Source organism: Bos indicus x Bos taurus, chromosome 18 (genome assembly GCF_003369695.1).
Source record: "Bos indicus x Bos taurus breed Angus x Brahman F1 hybrid chromosome 18, Bos_hybrid_MaternalHap_v2.0, whole genome shotgun sequence".
Lineage (NCBI taxonomy): Eukaryota > Metazoa > Chordata > Mammalia > Artiodactyla > Bovidae > Bos > Bos indicus x Bos taurus.
The window spans coordinates 21,972,970-22,000,390 of NC_040093.1; the positions used below are offsets into that span (position 1 = coordinate 21,972,970).

At 53.3% G+C, this 27,421-nt stretch overlaps 1 protein-coding gene across 2 annotated transcripts in view; it reads left to right on the top strand.

Moving 5' to 3' along the window:
* The window catches only part of PEPD (peptidase D), a 119,150-nt gene that overhangs the window by 45,271 nt on the left and 46,458 nt on the right, over positions 1–27,421 (top strand). For both annotated transcript variants that reach the window (XM_027515985.1, XM_027515986.1), the window contains exon 9: positions 86–132. In XM_027515985.1, the coding sequence (XP_027371786.1) occupies positions 86–132 (47 nt within the window). The remainder of the gene's footprint in view (positions 1–85; positions 133–27,421) is intronic.

Consider the following 27,421-nt stretch of genomic DNA (forward strand, 5'->3'; position numbering starts at 1 on the left):
TTGGAAAAAGTGCTATACATTATTTATAAGGCAGTGTTACTTATCTCCTTAATACAAATGTCTTTGCTTAATATCCGTCCTCCAGGTAATGAAGGCTGTAAAAGTGGGAATGAAAGAATATGAGATGGAAAGGTAAGCTGCCGTGTTTCTCTGGGTAAAGATTAAAATGTAAAAAGCGGTAATTGATGTTCCCAGAGCGAGTTAACAGATGAGGCGCGGCGGCCGGCGCACAGATTGAGCGGGGATTAGGGGCAGACTCAACGTCGTGGGCAGAGAGGATTTCTCTCCTCAATGGGGCCACCTCCCTGCCTCTTGGCAGAGTGTTTGATGGTAATGGTCTTTGATTACTTTTCAGGGTGGTTTAGTGCCCCAGCATTCCACTCTTGGACTTTCTGCCATTTGTGGGAAACTTTACCAAATAGCTGCTATTGTGACTCTGAAAGCCGCTAGTAAAACAGCTTGCCATTTTTATGTGTAAACACTGCCATTATGTCTGCTGTGCTTGGACGACTGGGTCAAGGGATGGATAAGTGGCTCATAAAGCGTTCTGGAGAGCTCCGTCGTCCTGTGGCTGAGCCCGTTGCCAGCCGGGGGCCGTGAGGTGGGGCGGGGGCTGCCCCTCTATCCTGGGTGTGGCCCGGCCAGTTCCTCAGCCCCACTCCGGGACCCAGGGGTCAGCAGGCTGCTCCCCAGGGCATGAAGAAGCCCTGGAGTCAGCCCCAAGCTGCCCCAGTGGCTGCCTTCCCACCCGCCTCCTGGGGCAGGAAGCCCCCATTCCCAAGTCTCCCACTAGTGGCCACACGACCTGGGAGCCCGTATCCTGTGGAGAGAGGACACTGAAGAGGCTGCCATTTTTCCGCGAGTGACATAATAAGAAATACGTGTTTTGTCTCTACCACCAGTTCCTGGCACAGAGTTTGTAAAACCTTTGAGATCCCCTCATAGAGAGGAGCATATGGTTATTTACAATAAGCCCCTCTCCACCACACCTGAGTTTATACTAATGAGTGAGTGAGTGTGAAAGTTGCTCAGTCATGTCTGACTCTGTGACCCCATGGACTACACAGTCCATGGAATTCCCCAAGCCAGAACACTGGAGTGGGTAGCCTTTCCCTTCTCCAGGGGATCTTCCCAACCCAGGGATTGAACCCAGGTCTCCCGCATTGCAGGTGGATTCTTTACCAGCTAAGCCACAAGGGAAGCCCAAGAATACTGGATTAGGTAGCCTATCCCTTCTCCAGCGGATCTTCCTGACCCAGGAATCAAACCGGGATCTCCTGCATTGCAGGCAGATTCTTTACCAACTGAGCCCTCAGGGAGGCCCCTTATATTAATGAAGGACCCTCAGAGTGGGAGGAGAGAGGCACTAGAGATTGAGACTGAGTTCTGACTGTGATTTAATCAGTCGTGTATCCAAGGAGGTAATGGCACTTCCATAAAAGCCCTAAACCACAGAGTTCAGAAAGCATCTCGGTTGGTGAACGTGGGGAGGTGGTGGGAGGGTGGTGCCCCTGGAGAGGGTTTGGAAGCTCTGCCCTTCCCCTGACACCTGGCCCTGTGCTGCTCTCCCATTCAGCCCTTGCTGAGTTTTATCTTTCATAATAAAGTGGTTGTAGCAAGTAAAGCACTTTCCCGAGCCTGCAAGCCATGCTAGCAGACTATGAAACCCAAGGCAAGGCTTGGTGGGAACCCCTGATTTCAGGCTGATCAGTCAGAGTTTAGTAAAAGGGGCCTGGGCTTGGGCTTGGTGCCTGCAGAGGGGCCAGTTTTGTGGTATGGAGCCCTTAATCTGTGGCGTCTGCAACTAACTCCTGCAGTCAGTGTCAGAAGGTGTCACAGAGAACTGGAGAATTGCTTAGTGTGGAAAACCCACTTATTTGATGTCAGAAATGTTGTGAGCACAAAAAAAATGTTTTACCCTGTACCATCCATCCTGGGCTGCGCCTTCCTGCCTGGCCTTGTAAGAGCTCGGTGCTGCTCCCCTTCCCCCCTTGCAGGGCCCAAGTCTACCTGAGGTGCCCTTGGGGTTGGCCTGCCTCCACAGCCCTAGCCTATTCTGACAGCCCACCTCATCAGTTCAGGGTGAGGGTGAGGTGCAGACAGAGTCAGCTGTGGGCATCGTGGACATTCATGGTCATTGTCATCCTGGGCTTTGGAGGTAGGCATCTTTTTCTCCAGTATAATAACCTGTAAAGGAGTCCTCTGTATTTCTCTCTTCTTATCCTGGGAGATAAGAGGTTAACATGGCCTCAGAGGCCCCGCTGCTGTGCCTTCCCACGAGAGGGCACAGAACTGGTGAGTGTTCAGGGACCCAGCTCTGTCACTCCTGCCAGAGGAGGACTCTTGGCTCCCTGTGGTCTCCTGCTGCAACATGCTATCTGACCTGGGATTCCTATGGGTGTGGGCCCTGGGTCAGGGGCCAGCCACTTGAAATACCTCCTCCTGCTCCCTCACTCCCTGACCCAAGCAATAGAGGCCTTTTTTTTTTCCTTCTTCTTTTAATGAGAAATTTCAAATACTCCCCAAGTAGACTCACTGGAAAAGACCCTGATGCTGGGAAAGATTGAAAGCAAAAGGAGAAGAGGACTGCAGAGGATGAGATGGTTGGATGGCATCACCGACTCAGTGGACATGAGTTTGAGCAAACTCCAGGAGATAGTGAAGGACAGGGAAGCCTGGCGGGCTGCCGTCCATGGGGTCCCAAAGAGTCAGACATGACTGAGCGACTGAACAACAGCACCTACAGAGGAGTGTAATGAACACCCAAGTCCCCATCAGGGCTTTTGTTTAGTTTTGTTTTGCTGGAGTGTTTAAAACCAAACCCCAGACATGGAGTCATCTCACCTGTAAATACGTCAGCGGGTGTCTCAGCAGATGAGGGTACTTTTTTCCTTTTCACATAACCACTAAGTTAACAGTCATCTTTAATATTACAAGTGTCTAGGTCACATTGTCTAAAGCTGTGCTTTTTGAGTTGGCCTGTGTGAGTTGGGATTCAACGTCTACATGTTGTATTTGGCTGTCATTTGAAGGAGAGCCTCTTGACAAGCTGAGCTCTGGTGAGAGCTTACATCTGACTACACACTGCTTGGTCTCCCACCACCACCCCCCGCCCCCTGCCCCCTACCTGTCCCAGGCCGGCCCCACTGCCACCTCCTCTGGGGATCAGGGCACACCTCCGAGAAATGATCCTGAGGCTCTGGGCCAGAAGCAGCCACCCTGAGGGTGATGAGGGGCATTAATCCAGCTCAAGTGCCAGGTGGGTGCACTGTTGTGCACCTACTGTGTGCTCTGCCCACCCTGCGGCTGGCCATGGGGGATACAGATGGGAAGCGGTGCCTGCCCTTGCAGCCTCAGCCAGGCAGGGCAGGGGGGCATCTGATCTGTGGGTCCCTGAACCCTGAGCAGGGGGTTCCTGGGGTGGAGGGTGGGGGCGATTTTCCCCTTGGAGAAAAGCTAAGGCAGAGATGAGAACAAGAGATGGAGTCTGTTCCTGAAGGGCAAGGGGGATGGGAGAGGCAGGACAAGTGACCCTGGGGAGCAGATGATGTTGCCTCCCCGACTAGAGGCAATGGGAAGGTGGTTGTCCTGGGAAAGATTGAAGGTGGAGGAGAAGGGGACAACAGAGGATGAGACAGTTGGATGGCATCACCAACTCGATGGACGTGAGTTTAAGCAAGCTCCTGGAGTTGGTGATGGACAGGGAAGCCTGGCGTGCTGCAGTCCATGGGGTCGCAAAGAGTCAGACATGACTGAGTGACTGAACTGAACTGTCCTGGGACACTGTTGCATCTTGGGGTGTCCCTGGCCAGATTTGAGGAGGGTACCCCCTACTGCCGGTGCCACCACTCAGTCTTCAGTGGTGAGGTGGGCCCACATCTCTGCCTCAGGCTTGCTGTCCCCACAGGCACATGTCTGTCATGGCCCGGGATGCTGTTTTGTGGCCTGTGTCCTTGGAGCCTAGGAACTTCCCCTTAGAGGGCCCAGCATCTCATTAATCTGCAGCGTCCGCCCCACAGTTGGTGTCAGGAAATACACTTGGGTGAGTTAGATGGATGGGTGCACAAGAGAAGAAAATGTCCTGAACTACTTTTCTCCTGTCCTCTCTGCCGGCTGTAAACTTCAGCGTTCTTCTCTTGACTGAGTGGGAGTGTGAGATCTCGTCTGAAGTAGGTGGAGGTTCCCCTGGAGGTGTGGTGCTCATTACACAGGCTGGACTGATGCCTGGGATGGTCCAAGGCAGCGACTTCCCTGCAGGCCACTGACCCCCTGGTTGGAAGTGTCCCTAGAATCTTCTGGATGTTCTTCTGGGAGCATGGCCAAGCCTCAGCCCACAGAAGGGGGGACTCAGGGCAAGAAGCACAGGGGCCCTTGCATGTCAGGATTGAAGGGGGAGGAGACAGGACTGATTTTCTGGAAGGAGGGCACACCACCCCCAGCACAGTGGTGCTCAGACCCAGACAGGGGCTGCTGGCCAGGAGACCCAGTTCTAAGCCTCGTCTTCTTGTTTTATCATCAAAGGTTTGTCATAAAATCTTCAGGGCACATTAGAAAAATGGAAGCGACTCACTGCCATTTATTAAGACTCCCCCCTCCTCCGCGCTGTGCCTGTGAGCAGGGTTCCAGAGGAAATGAAAATCAGTTTCCGCAATTGAGGTGTCGTAAATTGTATTAAACCGATGAGACGTTAATGTTTGGGTAAATCGGGCGCTAACGGCATCTGACTGCAGGCCCAGTCAGGCAGCGCGCTTTCCCGCCCCGTATTATTTCATGTTAGTGGCGTCACCGGCTTGTAGCGGCCGGCGTGGGGCTGGCAGCTGAATCAATTACCTGCAAACACTAATTTAGAGCACGCTCAATTGGCTGTGTAAGCAGGTCCAGGTTCACATTTGCCACGAGGAGATTAATAACTTGACGTTTTTTGACAGTCTGGGACCTTAATTGAAATTGCGCGCTCTCTCTCTCTCCAAGCGGTGAATGGGGGCGTTTCGGGCCCTTTCCCGGCAGCTTCCCGGGGGTTGTGGGTGTCACTGACTAGGCAGAGGGGTCTGTGAGGGCCACAAGAGACAAGCACAGTGCTGTCCTCCTCCCCTGGCTGGGGTCCTTCTCGGCAGACCCTGTCTGGGGACCCCCGTCAGGGCCTGATTTTCCCTGTGCCCCGTCACAGACGGCAGCCCACGGTAAGAGTCTCCTGTCTTCTTTGAGTCACGTGTTGGTGACCAGCTGCCCGGCCGGGCCGCTCTGCACTCAGAGTGGCCTTGCTTCTCCTGCCCTTTGGTCAGGGGGAGGAAGTCACAGTTCTGTGTGTTCCGTGTGCCCGCTGGGCCCGGACTTGGGGTGGGGAGACGGGACCTGGCCTGAGGGGCTTCTCCCCAGGGCTGCAGGGGGGCTCCCCCCATATGCAACCCCTGCACATACACGTCACACAGACACACCGCACCACTCATATCACACACACACACACACACTCTTACCACATGTCCTGTCTCACAAACACCCCACCACTTACACCACACACACATTCCCCACTGCTCACACCACATGTCCCACACATGCACACACACTCCACCACATACTCTGCAACACATCCTCCCACAAACTCCCCATCACTCACACCATACACACACACACACACCCCACACCATATATTCCACAAACTCACATCCCATCACATATGCGCACACACCCAGCACTCATACCACACACACACACACTGCCACACATTCTCTCACACACACGCCAGCTCTCACATCACGTCACACACCTCACACACACACACACTCCACCACATACTCTCACACACACTTGCACTGCAACACACACTCCCTCACAGACTCACATCCCGTCATATGCACACACACCCCACTGCTCATACCACACCCACACGCCCCACCCCCCACACACACAGCACACATATACCCCACGCCACACCATACACTCACGCGTGAACTCCCTCCAGCCATGTGTCGCTCGCTGGATCTGGTGGTTGAGCTTTCAGTTTACCCACCCCAGGGAATGGGCTGCAAAAAAGAAAAAAAAAAAAAAACCCTTGCTGTGTTCTTGTTAAACAAGGCCTGTTGTTTGTTTTTCCTGAGGATTAGAAAATGTTACTCCAGTGAGGATAATTGGAAGGTGGGAGAGTTTACCGGAAGCCTCACAACCCTATGAACCCGTGGTGATTGTGGCTGCAGAGAGCGTAGGCAGGTGTGGAGAGGTCTCTCTCCCACCCAGGCCTTGCCTGCACAGTTGATCCTGACTGCCCTGCACCCCACTGCCAAATTCTCTGCAGTGCCACCCCGCCCTCACTGGTCTGGCCAGCTTCTCAGATCTGCAGAAGCTGCGTCTCCCGCTCTCGACCTATGGCCCTCTTCTTTCTCTGCCCGTCCCTCGTGGTGCACCTCGTGGCCCCTGAGGGGCCATCTCATAGACCTGGGCCTGCATGGTTCTCCTCTTCCTCTGGGTCTTGCCCAGGGCTCTCCCTGCCAGCACGGTGGTCAGGCATGGCCCTGTGTGTCTTTGGCCACCCCGTGGGTCTCGCTGGAGATCCAGGTTTCATCGATGATGCAGACACCAAGAGGCCCTTATTGCTTCCTGCTTTCCTGGAGGGTCTGGAGATGTTACCTGGAGTGGTCCAACCCAATGTGGTCTCAGCCTGGACAAGCTTGGGCCTCCATGAGACTGCCCTCTGTTTATTACCCTGGGAAGCTACTAGACTTTTGCCTGGGGCCTCTGGGGCAGGCCTGGGTCCAGGCAACCTCTGAGACTAGAGCTGCTAGGTAAGTACAGGTGTAATGGGCCCTCTCCGTGGGTCTGGCTGCTGTCGGGGCAGTGAGTGTCTCACACCCTCCACAGCAGACATGATTCACTGTCGCCCACCATCCTGAGGGATGCGGCTGTGGCCTGGCCCGCTGAGACCCCCAGGTCTGGTGTGGCCAAACCGGCTCTTTGCCTTGTGCTGTGAGGCCGGTGCGGGTTTCCTGCCAGCACTTCCTCGGCTGTTGGAGATGGACCACACACAGCCCACCACGAAGGGGTCAGGAAACCCCCGTCTGTTCGGTGCACCCCTCAGGAAGGCCGTCCATGAGTCCTGCCCCCCCACCAGCGGTGCATGCCTTGGTATTCAAGCTGAGCCCTTTCTGAGAAGTCAGAGCTGTCTTGGGTGGAGAATTCCTGGAATTCTGAACAGACTTGACCTCACCCTGGGCCACCCAGTATCAGAGAGGGGAACTATGAGGCTCTGCAGAGTCTGGTGTCTGGAGTGTAGGTGGCCCTGGAGGCTGGAAGGCTGTGGGGATCTGTGGCTTGAAGCCTGGATGGCTCATTTTGATTGAAAAATAACTGAGAAATGGGCACATTTACGACATAAACCAAGTGTCTGGTAAGTGGCTCAGACTGTTAAGAATCTCCCTGCAATGCAGGAGACGCTGGTTAGATCCCTGGGTCAGGAAAATCCTCTGGAGATGGGAATGGCAACCTACTCCGGTATTCCTGCCTGGGAAATCCCATGGACAGAGGACCCTGGTAGGCTACAGTCCATGGGGTCGAAAAGAGTCAGACATGACTGAGCGACTAACACTTTCACTTTCAGGACAGAAACTAGACTGCTTGCTATTCAGCCAGAAAGCTCAGCAAAGAACTGGAGGGAAGGGCTTCTGCAAATATGCACCCTGGTTAATGCAACTGTAATTAGGGCTTTTGGGGGCAAACCCAACAGAAATAGGCATTTTCTTTTCACATGCCAGGGGAATTGCCCCTGGAGAACCCATTAAATAACAGTAGTGCTGGTTGGCATCTTTATGGATTTGCCTCTAGTATGTCACCATTGAACCTGGTGCTGACTGTTGATTTTTGATAAATATTTATCATCAGTGTAAGGAAGTAGTGTTTTCTTCCTGGCTTGCTAAGAGATTTTATCAGGAAAGGATGTTGAATTTTATCAGCCTTTTGTCTCTGTGTTTTAAGCAGTTAATAAACTTTTAACTTCAGAACAGTTTTAGATCACAGAAAAGTTACAGGAATATTACAGACAGTTCTCTTTTTCCCCTATCACTTATGTGCTTGTGATACACTGTCACAGCTAATGGACAGTGTTGATACATTATCATTATTGAAAGTCCATACTTTATTCCAATTTCCGTAATATCTTTTATTTCTTTTATTTATTTGCACTAGTGCAACATGCGGGATATTAGTTCCCTGACCAGGGATCGAATCCGTGCCCCCTGCAGTGGAAGCCCTGAGTCCTAACTACTGAACCACCAGGGAATTCCTTCCTTAGCTTTTACCTAATAACTTTCTTCTGTTCCAGGATCCCACATTACATTTAGGCTCCCCTGCTGCTGCTGCTAAGTTGCCTCAGTCGTGTCCGACTCTGTGCAACCCCAGAGACGGCAGCCCACCAGGCTCCCCCGTCCCTGGGATTCTCCAGGCAAGAACACTGGAGTGGGTTGCCATTTCCTTCTCTGATGCATGACAGTGAAAAGTGAAAGTGAAGTTGCTCAGTCGTGTCTGACTCTTAGCAACCCCATGGACTGCAGCCTACCAGGCTCCTCTGTCCATGGGATTTTCCAGGCAATAGTACTGGAGTGGGGTGCCATCGCCTTCTCTGTAGGCTCCCCTGGCTTGCGGCAATTTCTACAACTTTCCCTGTTTTCAGTGACCTAAAGTTTTGAGCGGTCAGGTATTTTGCAGACCGTCCCTGTTTTAGTTTTTCTGATGTTTTTCTCCTGGTTAGACTGGAGGTATGTGTCATTGGGAGGAGGACCCCAAAGGTAAAGGGCCACTTTTATATGTCATCATTGTGAGAGTACATGCTCGTGACCTGACTCATCACTGATACTGACCTTGATCACCCGACTGAGGCAGTGTCTGTCGAATCTTTCCACTGTAAACATACTTGTTTTCCCACTTTCCGTACTGTATTCTTCAGAAGGAAGTCACAGTATGCAGCTGATGCTTAAGGGGCGTTATGCTCTGTCTCCTTGAGTGGGGAGTTTTCTACATACACTGTTTATAATTCTTCTGTAAGGGAGATTTGTCTCTTGTTTCCTGTTTATTCGGTGGCTTATTTGCTTCTATCTGTATGGATTCATAGATATTGTGTTTTATACCTTGGGTTATAAACCAATATTACACTATGTTATTGCTTAAATCGTTCCAGCTTGGCCATTGGGGGTTCTTTCATTAGGCTCCTTTGTCCCTCTGATATACCCCATAATTTTGCTTCTTGAGTGCTTCCTTCCTTTCTGGCCCTGCAGGATGCTCCAGGCTCATCTTGTATATTTCCTGCTCCATCCCTCAAATCAGCCATTTCTCTGACAAGCCCTGGTTGCTTTTACTGGAGCACAGTATCAGATACCAAGACTGGGTGTCCCTTAGATGAATTTTGTGAGCAGACTTCCCAGTGGAGAGCCAGCCTGGCATCCCTGGTACGCCTTACTTTGTTGTGGTAGATTCCTGTTTTAATAAGCTGCAGGACTGAAAGGGGAGGCAGGGTACTTTGGTGATTAGGGCATGGTCTCTGCAGACTGGTGTCCTGGGTTAGGGTCACAGTTGTGCCATGGTTTCCTCGTCTGGAAGAAGGGATAATAATAGCACTTCATAGGGTGGTTGGGAGGATTTGGTGAGTTGATTGATACATGTGCACTATATAGAACAGTGTAGGTAGTGAGCATCATAATGGTGGTTTTGATGATATTCTTTTACTAGCATTGTATGTAGGTTCCAAAATAAGGGATTGAGGTATACTTCTATTTTTTCTTTCGCTGTGTTGTTTCTTTGAGATCATGATTTGGGAAGCGCTCCACTTTCTAAATTGATCCATCTTAACAATTTAGAAAGCGTCGGGGCTGTCTGCTCCTTGAAGGTATAAAGAAGTCTTCTGATGCTGTCAGAACCGATTGTTTCTTTCGGGAGAATTTCTCTGATACCTTTTTAAGTTTCTCGCAGAGGATGTTTTATTCTGACTTTATCCTTCTTCAAGTCAATACAGTACATTTTCCTGGAAAGTTTTTGTTTTCATCAAGAATTTTGAACTTCTTAGAAGCAAGTTATCAGTTTTATTCTCCTAATTTTAAAAACGACATTCTCTAGGGAATTCCGTGGTGGTCCAGTGGTTCAGACACAGTGGTTCTCTGCCAGGGCCCGGGTTCAATCCCTGATTGGGGAACTAAGATCCTGCTAGCCACAGAGCATGGCCCCCACCCCCACCCCCAAATTCTCTGTAACTATAGTTGTATTTCCTTTCTCATTCTTGTTCTTTTTTATTGATTATTAGCACTGCTAAAACTGTATCAGTTTTATTGGTATTGTCATAAACCAGCTATTAAACATATTTATTGGTTCTGCTTGTCTAACTCATGGATTCCTAGTTTCAATATTGGTTCCTTTCTCCCCCCACTTCCTCACCTTGTTTTGAACATCCGTCTTTTAATTTGTTTAGCTGAATCTTAGTTTTTTGTTTTTTCTTCTTTAATAATATGTGAATTTTAGCTATTATGTTTTTAAATACTGTCTTGACCATATCCTAAGAGGTTTTGATTGACTCATGTTTTAACCCCAGAAATAAACGAAAAGCATTTCTTTTCATTTTTAGGTAAATGTGGTTTGTTAACTTTTTGTTATTAGTTTCTGGTTTTATCACCGTTGTAGTGACAGATTGTGGTCTATGTAAATTTTGAGATTTTTCTTTGTGACCTGTGTAGACGTCTTTTTGGTCAGTATTTTATGGAATACTAGAAACTATTTTTTTAATTTGTATATTACTGACTTTGGTGTACATTAAATCAGATCTCTTATCTTATTCCAATCCTCTGGCTCCTTCCTTATTTTTTATATTTAAGATTAAGAGAAATGGTTTTATGATTCTCTTTGTGAGTCTTAGTAGCTCTTGTTTTGTTCATTTCCATCCCAAGTTGTTTGATGCCTAAAGCTTGATGATTATGACATTATTGTGATATTTTACCTTTTTATGGCTTTTAAGAACCATTTTGACCTAATTAATCCTTTTCGTCTTAAATCTGACTTAAACTGATAGTGGTTTTGCCATTAAATGTTTTCTTTGTGAAATTTGCCTAATATATCTTGGCTTACTCCTTTATTTTAAACTTTGTTCATTGGTTGCCGTTTATCTGTTCCAAATGGAGCCCCTCTAAGTGTTAGGAGAGCCAATGCCATTTGTGGTGATGACCGATATGTTTGATTTCTCATCAGAGTCTCCTTTGGCACATTCTGGTTTCTGTTCTGGCTTTGGGAAAAAAATTTTTTTGTCTTTGGAAAGTTGGTGAAATTTCCTTTGTTCTTTTTTATGCATTCCACTTTTATTGTAGAATATATCTTTAAATTAAGAAAAAATGACCTGTATTTCTCTCCATTCTCTACCTCTGTTAAAAAGTTAATTAGGTTCATAGTTATTTAGTTGTCACTGTTGCTGAATCCAGTGTGGACCCGTATTTTGCCCTGTGTTCCCCCTTTCCTCTAAAGCAGCAGTCCCCAAGCTTTCTGCCACAAGGGACCAGTGTCATGGAAAAGAATTTTTCCACGGACCAGGGTGGGGGAATGGCTTGGGGATGATTCAGGCACATTACATGTATTGGGCACTTTATTTCTATTATTATAACATCAGCTCCACCTCAGATCATCAGGCATTAGATCTCGGAGGTTGGGGACCCCTGCTTTAAAGCATTTAGTTTAACCTTGAACGTCAGAAGATCCTTTCCTTGCCTCCTATGTGAAGGATGGCTTCCCAGGTATTGAATCTCTGTTCTTTGAACACATTCCCTTCATTGTTGCTGAAGACCTTAGGCAAATCATATGGTTTTCCTTTCTAGGGAGCTGTTAATTTTCTTGCCGTATGCATATAGGATTTTTTTTTTTAATTTTCTGTTTATTTATTTTTGGCTGTGTTGGGTCTTCGTTACTGTGCAGGCTTTTGTCTAGTTGTGGTACACAGGCTTCTCACTGTGGTGGCTCTTGTTGCGGAGCAGGAACCCTAGAGCGCACGGGCTTCACCAGTTGCATCTCTCGGGCTCTAGAGCACAGGCTTAATAGTGGCCCACGGGCTTAGTTGCTCCACAACATGTGGGATCTTCCTGGATCAGGGATTGAACCCATGTTTCCTGCATTGGCAGGCAGACTCTTTACCACTGAGCCACCAGGGGAGTCCCGCTTACAGGATTCTTGAGTGCAGCAGTATCTCCCAAGGATCTGTCTCTGCACTGTTCTGTGCTTCAGCCGGACTCCAGGAGTAACTGTTCCGCCAGCCTCACCAGCTGGGTGGGAGCCCTGTAGGCAGCACCTGGAGAGAGGTGTGAGTGGGCTTGGTGTTAGCTGACCGCTCTCTAGCCAGGCGGCGTGTGTGTGTGCAGAGGGCAGCACAGCTCAAGTGGCAGGACTCCAGTCAGGTGTGTTCTGACTTGGGCCAGTGAAGCGTCAAGAAAAGAAGCAGTCACACCTGCACACAGACCAGACAAGGTGCTGGAGGACACAGCCTGTCGACTGTGATCCAGGTGACAGGTCCGGTGATGTCATCAGCAGCTCTGTGGAGTCAGGAACAGCTGGGCCACCAGCAAGGACAGGCCAGAGGCGGTGGCCGCACGCACTCTCAAGTGAGTGTGTCACGCGCTCTGTATTTCCTGTCTGTTATCCCGCTGGTCACTCCCCAGGCTCAGGCATTTATCCCCCAGGTCATGTTATCTGAGACCTGTGATGGAATTATTTATCATGTCACCCTGGACAGGTTTCACGCCCCCATCTTTCTGTGGCTTCCTTTCTTCTTAGTAATAGGCGCTAACGTGGTGACCCATTGGGTGCCAACAGCTGTGTAGACAAGCCTGGGGTTGTCCCTACGAGCTCCCGAATGGTCTAGAAACTGATTCTGTAATCTGAACAATGAAACCTTTCTTCTTCTCAGGGCCTTCATTTAGGGCCTCATTCCACAGGTATTGGGTCACTGGCCATTGTCTTGGGGCTCTCATCTTTTCTCTTACACTTCTGCATTGGTGGGAACTTTGCAGGCTTGTCTTCCCATTCACTTCCTGCCACCCCCTTCCAGAAGCTTTGCTCCTCCCAAATACACCCATCTTATAACCTGGCCACCATGCCTGTGGTCTTGGAGAGCCCCTCCCTATTACGGCCCCTTCTCCATCCATGACTGTCGGCTCTTGCTCTTCAGATGTGCTGTCCTTGTGGATCCCATAAAAACATGGGCTCGAGACTCGCTTTTAGACTTCCTCCGTTTCCCACAGGGAGATTCACTTTGGCTCCTTCTGCGCAGCTGAGAGCCATCTGATTGACCCTGAGATGCTGGGTGCTGTTGAAATGGCTCGGGCCCAGAAGAAAAGGAGAGGAAGGTTAGGGTTGCCTGTGGATTCACTGTCAAGATGAGCCACTCAAAGGTGCTGAGGAGGGCGTGAGCCACACCGGGGGTGCAGCGGGCTTCCGCCCTCTGGCAGTGGGAGACATCTCCCCAGCCCTGGCTGCTGCTGGAGTTGGTTTAGGCCATACCCCCGAGCTGGCCTGCCTCCCCCTGGGGCCCTGGTGAGATTGGCCTGCAGCCCCTGTGGGCTTCCATAAACTTCTGTCAGGTTAAGGTCTTGTAGGAGAGGGGTTAGAACCTCTGGTGTCCCCACTATTTTCTACCCTGTCCAAATCCAGAGGTTTATACTGGTGGGTAGCCCTTTGGGCTGGACCCAGGGCATAGGCAGAGTTAGTTAACTCACACAATGAGATTTTGTTTTGTTTTGGTCACTCTAGTTTAGCAATTAAAAATCAGGAAACTTCTCTGGGTTTCCCTAGACATTGAAATTAATAGTATTCTTGGACCGGAGCTCCCACAGAGCAGCAGCCCATAGGGCAGAGCCCTGCTGCCTCCCCCAGCACTAAGGCAGACCCCGCCCCCGCCTTTTCTCGTGGCTCTCATGCCACTGGCTGTTTCATAGTTGAGAAAGATTTCTCAGATACCAGTGTCTCTATAAAAACATGGGAAGAGAAAAGATAGTCAAAGGGGTCATGTATTTCAAGAAAAATGGAAAGACTATGGGAGAAAAAGAAAAAAAAAAAGGCCACTCTCATTTTGTGGATAAATCTCTGGTCAACTTCACTCCTTTACAGGTTACCAGGCAGGTGCCCCCAGGCCTCTGAGTAGGTCCTGGCCCTCAAGCACACCAGGGAGTAGCTTTTCTGCTTTTCTGTATAGGAGGAACCCCATGGCAGATAGATAGGAATGGGGAGGGGTGCTGTGTGTGGGTCAGGGGCCCACCTTGGAGGGCAGTCTTCCCTGCCTGGGTCTGATGATCAGAACAATCACTCAGGGTCTCAGGAGCGTCCAGTGAGAAATTACCTTGCAAGAGCCATTATTTCAGTTTGGATCCCCAAACAACCAAACAGTTGCGATTTTGCTGCAAGGTTTGGTACAGTTTTTAGAATATTCTCATCCAGACCTATTACATTCTGGTGCACAAAGATGCTCCCTGTGGGATCAATTATTCTGGGCTGGGAGTTTTTCCCTGCCAGCTCTGAATTCTGTAGATGTCATGAAGGGTTTAATCCAGGAACTCTGAAAGCCCGTTTCCGTATCTGCCAGCTGACTTGTGTGCTTTTAAAACCCAGAGGCAATTGATGGTGGAACCACAGAGAGGCTTTCCCGCTTAGAGGTTCCAACATCAGGTGCCATGCAGGAGTGCCCCCACCTCCACCCACGCTGGGCCAGGCCGGCCTCTGTGCCCTGCGCCCGGGCTCCCCTTGGTCCCTGGCCTGGAGGGTGGGCAGGTGCACCTCTGAGCTTCTCTGATTGTGGAAAGGCCTGCCATGGCCTTTCCTCCCACAGCTGCCCCAGAACAGGGGAAGAAGGGTGCAGGGTTGGGTAGACGGTCAGGAGATGGGCTCTTGCAGCTCCCATGGACCTGGGACTTTCCGCATGCTGTGCTTGAGGCTTGGAGGACATGAGGATGTCTGGGAACCAGGCTGCCACTGCCTGGCTGGGATCCAAGGCCAGTGTTGGTGACCGACCTCAGGCCAGGGCTCTGGGCTCACCTGTTGTCCCTGTGGAGCGTCCTGGGTTCCTTCAGGCCCCTGCACTGTCACGACTCAAGTTCCCTCTGTCCCTTGCTTCTCCAAGGAGAATAAGACGATGGCTCTGCCCTCGGTCATGGCCCTGGGCAAAAGGTTGGTATCCCCCAGCCAGCACCTGCAGGAACCTGGTGTGGTTACCGCTGCCCCCAGACTCAGCGGGCTGCGTTTATGTTAATTCCACCATTTCGCTGGAAAGGCCAGTTCTGCGGTGGCCACTCCTCATCCCCGCTCTGCTCCAGCATCCTGCATCTGTGCTTCCCACCACCACCCCCTGCCTGGCATCCTCCTCAGATGTGTCTCACCCACAGCACCGGGCTGCACTCCTGACTGCTCCTTGGGTCCCCTCGCTTGCTGAGTGACAGTCCCCTGCCTTCTGTGTCCAGGCCTGGGGTGCGGCCCTTCTCATGTCCTGACCTTCAGGAGCAGCACAGTGGCCTGGGTGTCCCGGCCAGGGCTGGGCGTGCTGTACCTATCCCTCCAGCCTGGGTTGACCATGGCTTCTTGGTGGACATTCCTGCCCATCCAGCCCCCTACACAGGCAGGCACCTGGTAGCTTTTAGGGTTGGGGCCTGCTGGGCTTGTTTCTTCTGTTCTACTTTGTCTTGATGTTCATCCCAGCAAGAGAAGTGGGGTTGGACTGCTTGATCTAGAGCTGGGCTGTTGGCTGTGGAGATGGGTACCCTGGGTGGGGGAGGCTGCTGTTGGCTGGGCCCTGCCCCCTTGGGTGGTGAGCAGCCCTTTCGTGGGTAGGGGTCTCTTGGGAAAGAGTTACCAGCTGCAGGACTGGGGAAAGAGGGTCCTCCTGCATTCACAGTTTGAAAAATGGGATATCTCCTTGTTCCCACTAGCCACAGCTGGCGTATATCCCTAGGGCCATGGGTGACATTCTGCTGAGGGGTAGGAGGGGCTTGACCGAGGCATGGGCAGCTGGTGCTGGCTGCAGATGGACCAGTGTCACTGTCGTGCAGGTGAAGGGACACAGGAAGGAATGTGCAGGGGCCCACCTGCCAGCGTTACCCGTGGGATAACAGTGTGGTCGGAGCCTTTTCCCCCAGCGGGGGTTATTCTGAATAGGCTCTATGCAGTCCATATATTTTCAGCATGAGCTGGAGTCTTTGAATCATTTATCTTGGCAGCTCTTCTTGAAACTGGAGAAAGGTAAAAATTCATCTAGGTGCTGAGAAAGGAGCCCAGAAGAAGAAAGTGTCTGGTGGCTGCCGTGATGGGTGGCGTGCCTGGAGATAGTGCTGGTGGCTCAGAGATCAAACAGCTGAGAAATGGTTTCCCAGGAAGAACTCGGGGAATTCTAAGTAGGTAATGAGTAGTGACTTTCTTTTGATTTACAGCAAGACTTGGCAATCAATCTGTAATGCTTTGAAGAGGAAAGAAATGAATCTCCGAGAGGCTGCAGTCTGGATGGTTCAGAGTGGCCGCCCTTCCCTGGGGTGGGAGTGGAGGGTGTTGCCAGAACACCAGCCAGGGGCCGGCTGGGTTGGGGGGCAGGGGTGGGGGTGGTCTGCTTCTCTCTTCTGCTGTGGAGACACAGGACCCTACTGGCAGGCGACAAAACTGTGGCTGGAGCTCGCCTGCGGGCTGGGCTTGTCACGTCCTCTCTCTGGCCTCTGAGGTCTTGGCTCTGTCCTGATGGGACTCTGGTTCAGCTTTCAGGACATGGGCAATTCAGGCCCTGGTGCTCTGTGGCCACAGCCTCCCCGAGAGCTTCTGGGGACTGCTCAGCCTTCTGCCTTCCCTGGGGTGGTTTGCTGGCACTGCCATAACAAAATATTCTGGGGTCTTCAGCCACAGAAATCTATGCTCGTATAGCCTTGTAAGCTGTGAGAGACCAACATCAAGGTGTGGGGAGGTTTAGTTTCTTCTGAGGCCTCTCTCCTTGGCTTGCAGACAGCCACCCTCTCCCTGTGTGCTCGTGTGGTCTCTCCTCAGTGGGCAGATGTCCCTGGTGTCTCTCTGTGCCCTAATCCCCTCCTTTAAGGATGTCAGTCAGATTGTATTAGAGCCCCCATGATGGCCTCAGTTTAATTTAATCACCCCTCCAAAGGCCCTGTCTCCATACAGTCACATTCTGAGGCACTGGGGTTTGGGCTTCAGCATAGCAATTTGTGGGGCACAGAGCTCAGCCCCTAAGAGTGCACCGCTGACATTCCAGAGAAGACAGACAAGCAGGAGAATTGTACGTGGTGACAATTTGGAATCTAGGAAGGAACAGTGAGCCGATGGCCCAGCACGATGGTTGTGTTGAGGCCGAGAAGGGCTGAAGAGCCAACCTGGCACTGACCGTGTGGTGAGGGGTGCAGGGACCAGGGCCCGGTGGGTGTGAGAGAGCAGCGGTGGGCCAGGTCTCAGTGAGACACCCTTCGGGGGTGTCTGTGAGTGGGTGACGTGACCTGCTGAGGCTGTGGCTTTGGGTGGCGAGCAGACAGAGGCGGCCACCGGAGAGCAGTGACGGGGCTGCGTGGGGCCAGGCTGGGCGGCGGGGCAGCGGGAGGAGAAGGTGGGTTGGAGGATGTTTGGGGCTGGAGCTGAGGTCTCGCTGACGAGTGGCACATGAGGGTGAGGGGGAAGGAGTGGTGGAGTCCCAGGCTCCTGACTTGCCTCCTGGCAGTCCCGGGCCAGGCTGGGCAGGCCGAGTCACGCCTCCCCGACGTCCCTCACCTGTCTTCTTACAGCGGAGTCCGGTCCAGGTAGCTGCAGGTGCCACTCCCCCAGATGCCCGCTCTTCTCTCTCCTGCCTCCTACCTCCCAGGCACTGTAGTTTCGGCCCCCAGCATGCAGAGGCTCCGCCTTCAGGCTGTGCTTTTATGACGTCCTGAGTTTAGATGGGAGAGAGACTCCCTTGGGCACTGCACTTTCATTCAGGGCCTGGCTGTATTTCACGTTTGCCTTGAGTGTGGTGTGTGAAAGAGAGTGTGTGTGGGTGTGGTGGTGGGGTGTGGGTGTGTGTATAGGGGTGTGTGTGTTTGTGTGTGGTGGTTTGTGTGTGTGTGTGTGGTGGGGTGTGTGTGAGAGTCTGTGTGTGTATGGTGGTGCTGGGGTGTGTGTGGGTGTGTGTGTGGTGGTGGTGGTGGTGGGGTGTGTGTATGTGGTACGGTGTGTGTGGTGGTGTATCTGTGTGTGTGGTGGGTGGTGGGGGTGTGTGTGTGTGGTGGTAGTGAGGGTGAGTGTGTGTGTGGTGGTTGTGGGGTGTGTGTATGTGGTATGATGTGTGTGGTGGTGTATGTGTGTGTGGTGGGGGGGTTTGTGTGGTGGTGGTGGGGGTGAGTGTGAGTGTGTGTGTGTGTGGGGTGTGTGTGTGGTGGTGGTGGGGTGTGTATATGTGGTATGGTGTGTGTGGTGGGGTGTGTGAGTGTGTGGTGGTGGTGGGGTATGTGTATGTGGTATGGTGTGTGTGGTGGGGTGTGTATGTGGTGGTGGTGGGCTGTGTGTGTGTGTATGGTGGTGGTGAGGGGGTGTGAGTGTGTGTGTGTTTGTGGTGGGGTATGTGTGGTGGTGTATGTGTGTGTGTGGTGATGGTGGGGTGTGCGTGTGAGTGTGTGAGTGTGTGGTGGTGGTGGGGTGTGTGTATGTGTATGTGGTGGTGGTGGGGTGTGAGTGTGTGTGGTGGGGTGTGAGTGTGTGTGTGTGTGTGGCGGTGTGTGTGGTGGTGGTGGGGTGTGTGTGTGTGTATGTGTGGTGGTGGTGGGGTGTGTGTGGTGGGGTATATATGTGAGTGTGTGTGGTGCTGGGGGGATGTGAGAGTGTGTGTGTGTGTGTGTGTGTGTGGGGGGTGTGTGTGTGGTGGTGGTAGGGGGGTGTGTGTGTGTGTAGGGTATGTGTGTGAGTGTGTGTGGTGGAGGGGTGTGAGTGTGTGTGTGTGGTAGAGGGGTATGTGTGTGAGTATGTGTGTGTGTATGTGGTGGTGGGGTGTGTGTGGTGGGGTATGTGTGTGTGTATGTGGTGGTGGGGTGTGTGTGGTGGGGTATGTGTGTGTGTATGTGGTGGTGGGGTGTGTGTGGTGGGGTATGTGTGTGTGTATGTGGTGGTGGGGTGTGTGTGGTGGGGTATGTGTGTGTGTATGTGGTGGTGGGGTGTGTGTGGTGGGGTATGGGTGTGAGTGTGTGTGGTGGTGGGGGGATGTGAGTGTGTGTGTGTGTGTGTGTGTGTGTGGTGGGGGGTGTGTGTGTGGGGTGTGTGTATGTGTGGGGGGTGTGTGTGGTGGTGGTGGGGGGTGTGTGTGTGTAGGGTATGTGTGTGAGTGTGTGTGGTGGAGGGGTGTGAGTGTGTGTGTGTGGTGGGGGGGTATGTGTGTGAGTATGTGTGTGTTTATGTAGTGGTGGGGTGTGTGTGGTGGGGTATGTGTGTGAGTGTGTGTGGTGGTGGGGGGATGTGAGTGTGTGTGTGTGTGTGTGTGTGGTGGGGTGTGTGTATGTAGGGTGTGTGTGTGGTGGTGGTGGGGTGTGTGTGTGTAGGGTATGTGTGTGAGTGTGTGTATGTGTATGTGGTGGTGGGGTGTGTGTGGGGGGGTATGTGTGTGAAAGAGTGTGTGTGTGTGTGTGTGGTGGTGGGGTGTGTGTGGGGGGGTATGTGGTGGTGGGGTGTGTGTATGTGGGGGGTGTGTGTGTGTGTGTGTGTGGTGATGGTGGGGGGGTGTGAGTGTGAGTGTGTGTGTGTGTGACGTGTGGTATGTGGGGTGGCGGCAGCAGCAGTCCCACAGGTGTTTCCAGAGGCCTGGGCCCTTTTGCACTTCCCATATCGAATGAGGAGGGGACAGTGCGTTTCGTCCTCCCAGCAGCCTTCTGCATGTAGGGACAGTTGCCTCTTTCATAGGCAAGGAAAGCGAGGAACAGAGAGGCTGGGTGACTTTTCCAAGGCCCTACCATTGACACTCAGAGGAGCCAGGACTGGAGCCCCAGCCGATGGCTCTAGAGCCTGCAGCCTTTGCTGCTCAGCCGAGGCGACCTCTGCCCGGGGGATGGGGGCTGCTTCTTTCACCCTGGCAGTGATCACTGCACAGTTCAGGGGACCGGAAAGGCCCACTTCTCTTCTGTGGGAGTTCTTATTTGTTTAAATATCTATGCAGATTAAAAATGATGGTACCTATCACTTTACGAATTAATTATGATGACATATAACCTAATGCCAGAGTTAGGGGGTGGGTGGGATCTGGAGCCAGCTCTAGGTATGGAGGAAGCTTCTGCCCCCTAAATTGGAAAGAGATTGCCTAAGAAGTGGCAGGGCATTCAAAACACCCCCTACCCACTCACACTCAGTCAGGGTCAAGGCCATTGTCTGGAGGCCAGGGCGTGGCCTTCAGAGGTTGCTCCAGCATCTAGAAATGTTCTCTGTGGCCCTTTAGAGACCACAGGTCCAGAGCAAAGGGACAGGCTGGGCAGGGAAGTGGTGGGGTAGGCATGGGGGAGAGGGCAGAGGTCACCAGCAGGGATGGATGGCTCTGAACTGTAGACAGAGCGGGAAGGACAGGCCTGGTACACAGCAGGTGCTCAGTAAGTGTTCCTGAGGAGGAGGAGGACTCCACAGGCTCCTCACTTAACTTTTGGAGCATTCAAGGTCCAAGGAGTGTCCAGGCTGGACGGGGCTGAAGGCAAGGTCACACGCCACCCCCACCCCGCCCCGCAGCCACGCACTCTTCCAGGCGCCTCGCTTCCTGTGGATGTGGTCTCTGGCCCTGGCGAACCTGACAGCCCAGAGGTTATCAAGGAATCGGGTCCGCGCCCCTGGGCTGGCAGATAAGAGGCCTGATGGTGTCGCAACAAGGCGCGTGTGGCAGTCGTTCACAGGTGGTCTCAGGGCCAGACAAAGGCCAGCCTCATCAGAAGGATGTTCAGACGGCAGGCTGACGAGGCCATCTCCAGGGACCCAGGAAAGCCAAAGCTGACCTCTCTGGGTTTGGTGGAACCTGCCAAGCCAGGTTCACTGTCCCTTCAACACCAGGATTTTCCAAAGTCATTTCCAGATGTAGTGGGGGTGTCTCGAAACTACCTTTAGGGTTGTGCACTGCAGGGAGCTGATGTGACCACGCAGAGGCTTCACCGGAAGGGCAGCGAAGCCCTCTCACCTGTCTTGGCCGAGCAGGCTGACAGATGCCCCCCACATACTGCCCATCCTTGGCAAGCAGGCACCGCCCCCCCCCCCCGGGCCCATCCTGCCCACTGGCCAGCAAGTATTGGCTCAGCCTCAGCTTGCCTGTGCCAGCTGGTTGGATTATAGACCTTTATTGGGGAACCACAGGTGCCAAGCAGTGTTCTAGGAGCAGGGAGATAGAAGAGAGGGAAACCTGTCTGTGGAGCTCTGGAAGGAAGATAAACAAATAAATAAAATGTACAGAATATTTGATGGTGACAAATTCTACGGAAAATGGAAAACCATGGAGAGTGATAGAGGGAGTCCTGGGAGTGATTTTGTGTGTTTGTTTTTTGTATTTTTATTTTTGACAGCACCCTGAGGCATGTGGGATCTTAGTTCCCCAACCAAGGATCAAACCTGCACCCGCTTCCATTGGAAGGGGAGTCTTAAGCACTGGAGCACCAGGGAAGCCCCTTCTAGGATTGACTTGCAGTTTTGAGTAGGGTGGCATCACAGCCTTCCAGAGAGGTTGCATAGGACCCAGAGGGGCCCCTGGCCACAGCAGAGTGGCAGGGAGGAGAGGGCTGGGGGTGAGGGCCAAGAGGTGACGGGTTGGGCAGAACAGGGAGAGACTGATGGCAAAGAGTAGCCTTGGGCAGCTGTGCTGAGCCGAGACTGCAGTGGGGCGAGAGCACCAGGAGGGGCCTGGAGAGGAGGCCCCTGCAGCGGTGAGAGGTGACGGGGCCTCAGTCCGGGGTTGGAACGTTCAAGGGGAGAAGCGGGCAGGTTCTGGGCGTGCCTTACGCTGGACCTGGTGAACCCGAAAGCTCAGAGGTTATCGAGGAACCCTGTCTTATTGGAAGGTAGAGACCAGCAGGGTTTGTTGTCAGATCAAGGTTGGCTACTGGGTTTTTGACATGAGTATCTGGAAGGATAGAGTTGCTATTAAACGATGGAGAAGAAAAACATTAGAAAAAAGAATCAGGCTCATAGCAGCTATTGTGTAGAAATTCCCATTACTTCTAATTTACTGAATGAAGGGGAAAAAAATCTATCTGTGATATTTTCAGGGACTTTTGCTCTAGTATGGGTATTTAAACAATAAAAACTTAAAAGAAAAAAATAATGAATGATGGGAGGGGGAAGTCTGGCTGGGAGAGGCCAGACTGCCTCTCCCTGTAGAGATGGAGGCAACAGAGGGGAAAAGTTCATCTCTAGCCAGGGTCACCGGGCCTGTGACAGGTCCCTCTGGATGTCATTTAGAATCTTTATAAATGAACCATTGCTGTGCTTCAGGAGAAGCCAGCATAAAGTCATTCAGAACGTTTCTCGGAACCGTTTTCTTGTGAAGTTCGGCATTTTCTCTGGGGAGCATATGAAAGGCATTCAGCGAGGTTCAAGGGTGGCGGTGCCTGAGAGGCCATGATCCGATTTAATCGCAGGCGCTGACAGTTGGGGTCGCCGGCCACCCTTCACAAGGACGGCGCCAGGCTGTGTGGCCTGCAGACCCCTGACGAGCCAGCTGTGGTGGGCATCTCGTGGCCGAGGCCTCTCACCGGGCGGTGTTTTTGAAGAGCCCGCAGGAAGCTAACACACTGCCTGGGCCCAGGAGCCCTGCTGGGTCCCCCTCCCGAACCCCCGCCAGAGCCCCAGCTGCTTGGGGAGGCTTGCCAGCCTGTTCTGTGTCCTGCCCCCCAACCCTACCGCCCCTGTGCACGGGGAGAAAGCCTTTCTCTGAGGCTTTGGCTCCTCCATGAGAGAATTTGGAGGCTCTGGGACTGCTCCCCAGTCCCGACAGAAGTCATGGCCACCAACAGCTGGGGCCCCTTGTCTTGGGTGCCCAGCCAGCAGAGGCGGAGCCAGGAGTTGCAGGAGGTGTCGGTGCCCCCTGGGACCTGTGGGTACATGTGAGGTGAGGCAGGTTATGGGAGCCCCGGCCAGGTTATGATTTTCCCTCCCTGGACCGTGACCTGTCTGGAGCAGCCCCTCAAACCTCCCCTCCAGTTCCCCTCCAAGAGCAGCCACTTTTTAAATTTTTGGCCATGCCACATGACATGCAGGATCTTAGTTCCCCGGCCAGGAATTGAACCCATGCCCCCTGCAGTGGAAGCACAGAGTCCTGACCACTAGACCGCCACAGAAGTCCCAAGAGAGCAGCCTCTCTTGCACTGCCAGGGAGGAGAACTGTGTCACCGGCCTGTCCTGGAGCACAGGCTCCTTTTGGTTAGAAAGCATCTTAAATTCTTAGAGCGAAACGCCTCAATCCCAGAGGTGTCTTTGGTTGGGCTGTGGAAGTTCTGCTCCGGGGAGAGCAACCAGTGCTGGGAGAACATTTTGCTTCAGTGTCGCTGCTCTGCCAGGGCCAGCTGTTGATGAGAGCAGGACCCTGCCATTCCCACCTCCGTCTCCCAGGGGCCACTCCAGTTTGGCCTGGCCAGCTGGGCAGTGGAAGAGCTCCCGTCCAGCAGGGCTGGGGGCACAGCGGGCCCTGGCGGAGGGAGGTCTTGGCCTTGCAGGAAATAGGACTAAAGGGACCCTTTGACCTGCCTCTCTCTCGAACCCCGCAGGCTCCATTTTCTGGCAGCCACTAAATCATGCTGGCCTGGGGCCAGAGAACGGAGCAGCCCAGTGTGCTGGCTGAACTCTGAGCTGGGGCAGGATCCTAAGACAGGTGTTGTTTCTCCCGCGGTCTGGACACAGCACGTGAGTTGGGGTGTGGCATCCCTGCCTCTGACAGTTCTTCCCCAGACCTGGGGGCAGATGGCCGTGTTCACCGTGTACCCAGCTGAATGTCTATACCAGAAGCCCGTGTGCCCCGGGGTGGTGGTGGGGGGGGGGGTGGGCTGCCCTCTGAGCACCCACCCCAGTTCCTGGATGTTGCACAAAGTCTCGCTGGTTGGCGACACCCTTGAGGGCTTGCCTCCTGGCAGTGGGTCAGCCAGTGGGACGTGGAGGGAGATTTCCAGCTGCCCAGGAGCATCAGCCATTGCTTTAATGCGTGTCTCTCCTTATATTTCACGGTTGGACGCTGCACTCCATCATTCTCTGTATTTATTTTTTCTTCCCATTTCACTGGCTCTGCTGTGATGTGGTGGTTGTTGGGGAGAGCTGAGTATCGGACCCCACGTGTTATCGAGGGTTGGAAACTGACATGACATGACAGGAAGTGGTGAGAGTCAGCAAGAAAGCAGGCCTCTCTCTGCATGGCCCACACACCTCCAGAAATCACTGTCTGAGTGGCTTCTGATACCACCACCCCCCCCAAACCCCCTGTCACTGCCTGCTTACCTGAAGTGGAGAATTTGGTTGGATTTATTCCGATGGGCTCTGTGCACTTAGCAGTTGAGAAAGACATTTGTCATTTTGCTATACAGCATCAGACACACGGTGGCCTAGACGATTGTGACAACAGAGAGTGCAGCCGCCGTCTAAAATTTCAGCATTATTTATGATGCTGAGAACTCCCGGGTCTATGGTATCTCCTTAATCCAGTCTAAATCTAGAGCCCTGTCTCCCAGGCCCGCCCGCGTGTCTCTAATGGCTGTTAATAACAGTCCTCCAGGCGCCCCGTTTGCTGAAGGAAAATCCATCTGAAGCTTTTGCATCTCATGTGGCTGTTAAAAATTGACGTTTCTTTATTGATGTAACTGGTTCCTGCCAAATACTTGGGGACAAATAAAAGTGATTGAACTCAGAGATAAGCAGAGAGCCATTTGTTCATGGAATGGCTGGCCAATTGATGCTGCTAGTTAAACAAGCTATCATTTCAAAGAACCTTGAAAGAGGAAAAAGTAGACTGTTTTGAGAAGTTGGTGTTCAGAGTGCCAAGGGCGGGCGACACACGTATTGTGAGGGTCAGACCCTGTCCCCTTCGCCCCCTGAGCTCTGGCTGCCTCCTGGGCCTTGTTGCTGACCCCTCACGTGTTCTGCCTCTGGATTTCCCACTCGCTCTGCCCCCTCCTCCGGGAAGTCCTCCGGTGAGTTCCGTCCCTTTGGCTGTGCTTTGTCCAACTTCTCGTTGCCACGGTTAATCAAGTAATGTCCACCTCTCCGTGGATGAGGGCCCAGGTCTCCCTCATCCTGTGGTCAGAGTGTGTCACAGCTGGCATATAGTAGGTGTGCAACAATATTGCCCACAGACCTAGTGGACAAACACAGGAGCTGGGCATGATGAGTCTCTTCTGGCAGCTTCCCATCCCGGGCCCTCCTGGGATGCAGGGGTGGGGGCAGGCAGGCGCTCCGGGGAGCACTGGCCCGGTTTTGGCCTGTTGCCTTGCGGAGAAATTACTTTAGAGCAGCAACAAGTGTGGAAGATCGAGGAGACAGTATCATTGATTTTCCCATAAAGGTACAATTTATAGTAAGTAAGAGGAGCTTCCTGGCGATTCCTCACCAGTGGGCCCCGAGGCCCTCTGGGAGGAGTGGACCATCTCTGGGCTGACCTCATCGGGGGCAGCCACTGAGACCGCCGCCCCCCCTCCCCCGGCCCCCGACCCTGCGATGGACACTTGGCTCATGGCCCACGCCAGGGGAAGGTGTCTCCTTAGCGTGCAAGAGCACTGGAGTTCTGGACTGGGCTGGTCTCAGTCAGGCAGGAGCAGCCTGGGCTGGGCCAGCGGAGATGCTGGCGAAGGCTAAGTCTAGCCTCCAGGTGGGGTGCTGGGGGCCCGCTGGGAAGGCTCCAGTCTGAGCCCTCCTGCCCCTCCCTTCCCTTCCCCTCTCCTGGTTGCAAGCCCAGAAGTCAGGAGGAGCTCTGAGCCACTTTGACCTCAGGCTTCTCCTTGCCGCCCCCAATTCCATCCACCTTTCCTGCTCCTCACTGCTCCTCAGTGGCCAGCCTCTCTCCTCCACACCTGCTCTGCCTTCCGGTGACACTCGTTGAGGGGTACTGGGTTCCAGGCCCTGGGAAAGCAGAGGAGCTCCTGAGAGCCCAGAGCGGGGCGGGGTACCCACCTGCAGGCTGGAGGGAGCTCGGGCTATTGGGAGCACCTCCCTGGGGCCAGCGTTGGAGGCCAGGCAGGGGCCACCGTGGGCATGTGGTGTGGGGACCCCCGGGGCAGCCCTCACCTCGCAGCCCATGGCTGTTCGGACCCCAGGATGCTGACGCGAGTGAGTGGAGGGTCACAGGATCAGCACGGGGGTGACGACATCCAGGCTAAGCGTGGTCCTCATTCCAGTTCACGGCTGAAGGGACCTGGGCCTGAGAGGCGCGCTCAGGAGCCAGGACCCCTGCTACCACCAGGGCCGGCCGGGCCTGCCACTGAACCAGGGGGAGAGTTCTGGGGGCCTGTGTCTCCCACCCAGACCCAGACCCGATTGTTCTTTGTTCTGGGCTGAGGCCAGGTGAGGGAGGGGCCCGGCGCCCCCGCCTCCTGACCGCCTGTCCTTTGTGAGGGACTGGGCAGCCGGAAGTGGCAAGGGAGGCCGCCTGCTGAGTCGCCCGCCCCGAGGCCTCCGCTCGGCTTCTGTTTTCCATCACATTAATTGCATTTATTATTCATAAACTTCTAAAACTGGCCTCTGGGGCCTTAATTTTCCAACCTCCCCTTGCCCCCACACCCGCTGGCACAGCTGAGCCTCTGTGTTGGGGCTCACCGGGGATCTGCTGTGGCTTTGAGTCAGGATCAGACACTGGCTGACGCCAGCCCAGGGCCCTTTGAATCGGGAAAGGAAAACAAAGGACCCACAGCTTGGCGTCTTTCCAGCAGCCCTGGGAGGCTGGGCCTCTTCTCTCCTCTGCCTCTCCTCTGCCTGGAAGTGCAGGGTGAGTAAGGAGCTGTCACCTCAGCCGCCTGCACTTGGCCGCCCACAGCGCCCAGGGCTGTCCACCACCTCGGCTGTCCCACATCGTCCCTCCCACATCGTCCCTCGGCATCTGTTCTGGCCCATGCTCTAGTTGTCCCTGTTCCCTCGTGCCGCAGCGGGCCTGCGTCCTGAGGCTCCTTCCCAGGGAAGCTAGTGTCTCTCTGCTTCCTCTCCCCAGCTTGTCCTCACACGTTTGCCTGTCCAGGGTCTGCACGCCACCCCCACGCCCGCCCTGCCTCAGTCCATCGTTCAGAGCAGGGAGGGCTGGACCTCGAATGTTACTTACTGGGCTTCCTCCTGCTCCTTCCTGACTCTGTTCCCAAGACTGAGCGGCCACTCAGAAGACGTGACCTTCCCAGCCACTTCTGGATGCCCCCAGCGGACACGTTTCTCTCCTAGCTGGACAGCTGTTTGTTGTTCACTCCCTCTGCCTTGTTCTGGATCAGGGGTCCATGTCTGCAGAGGT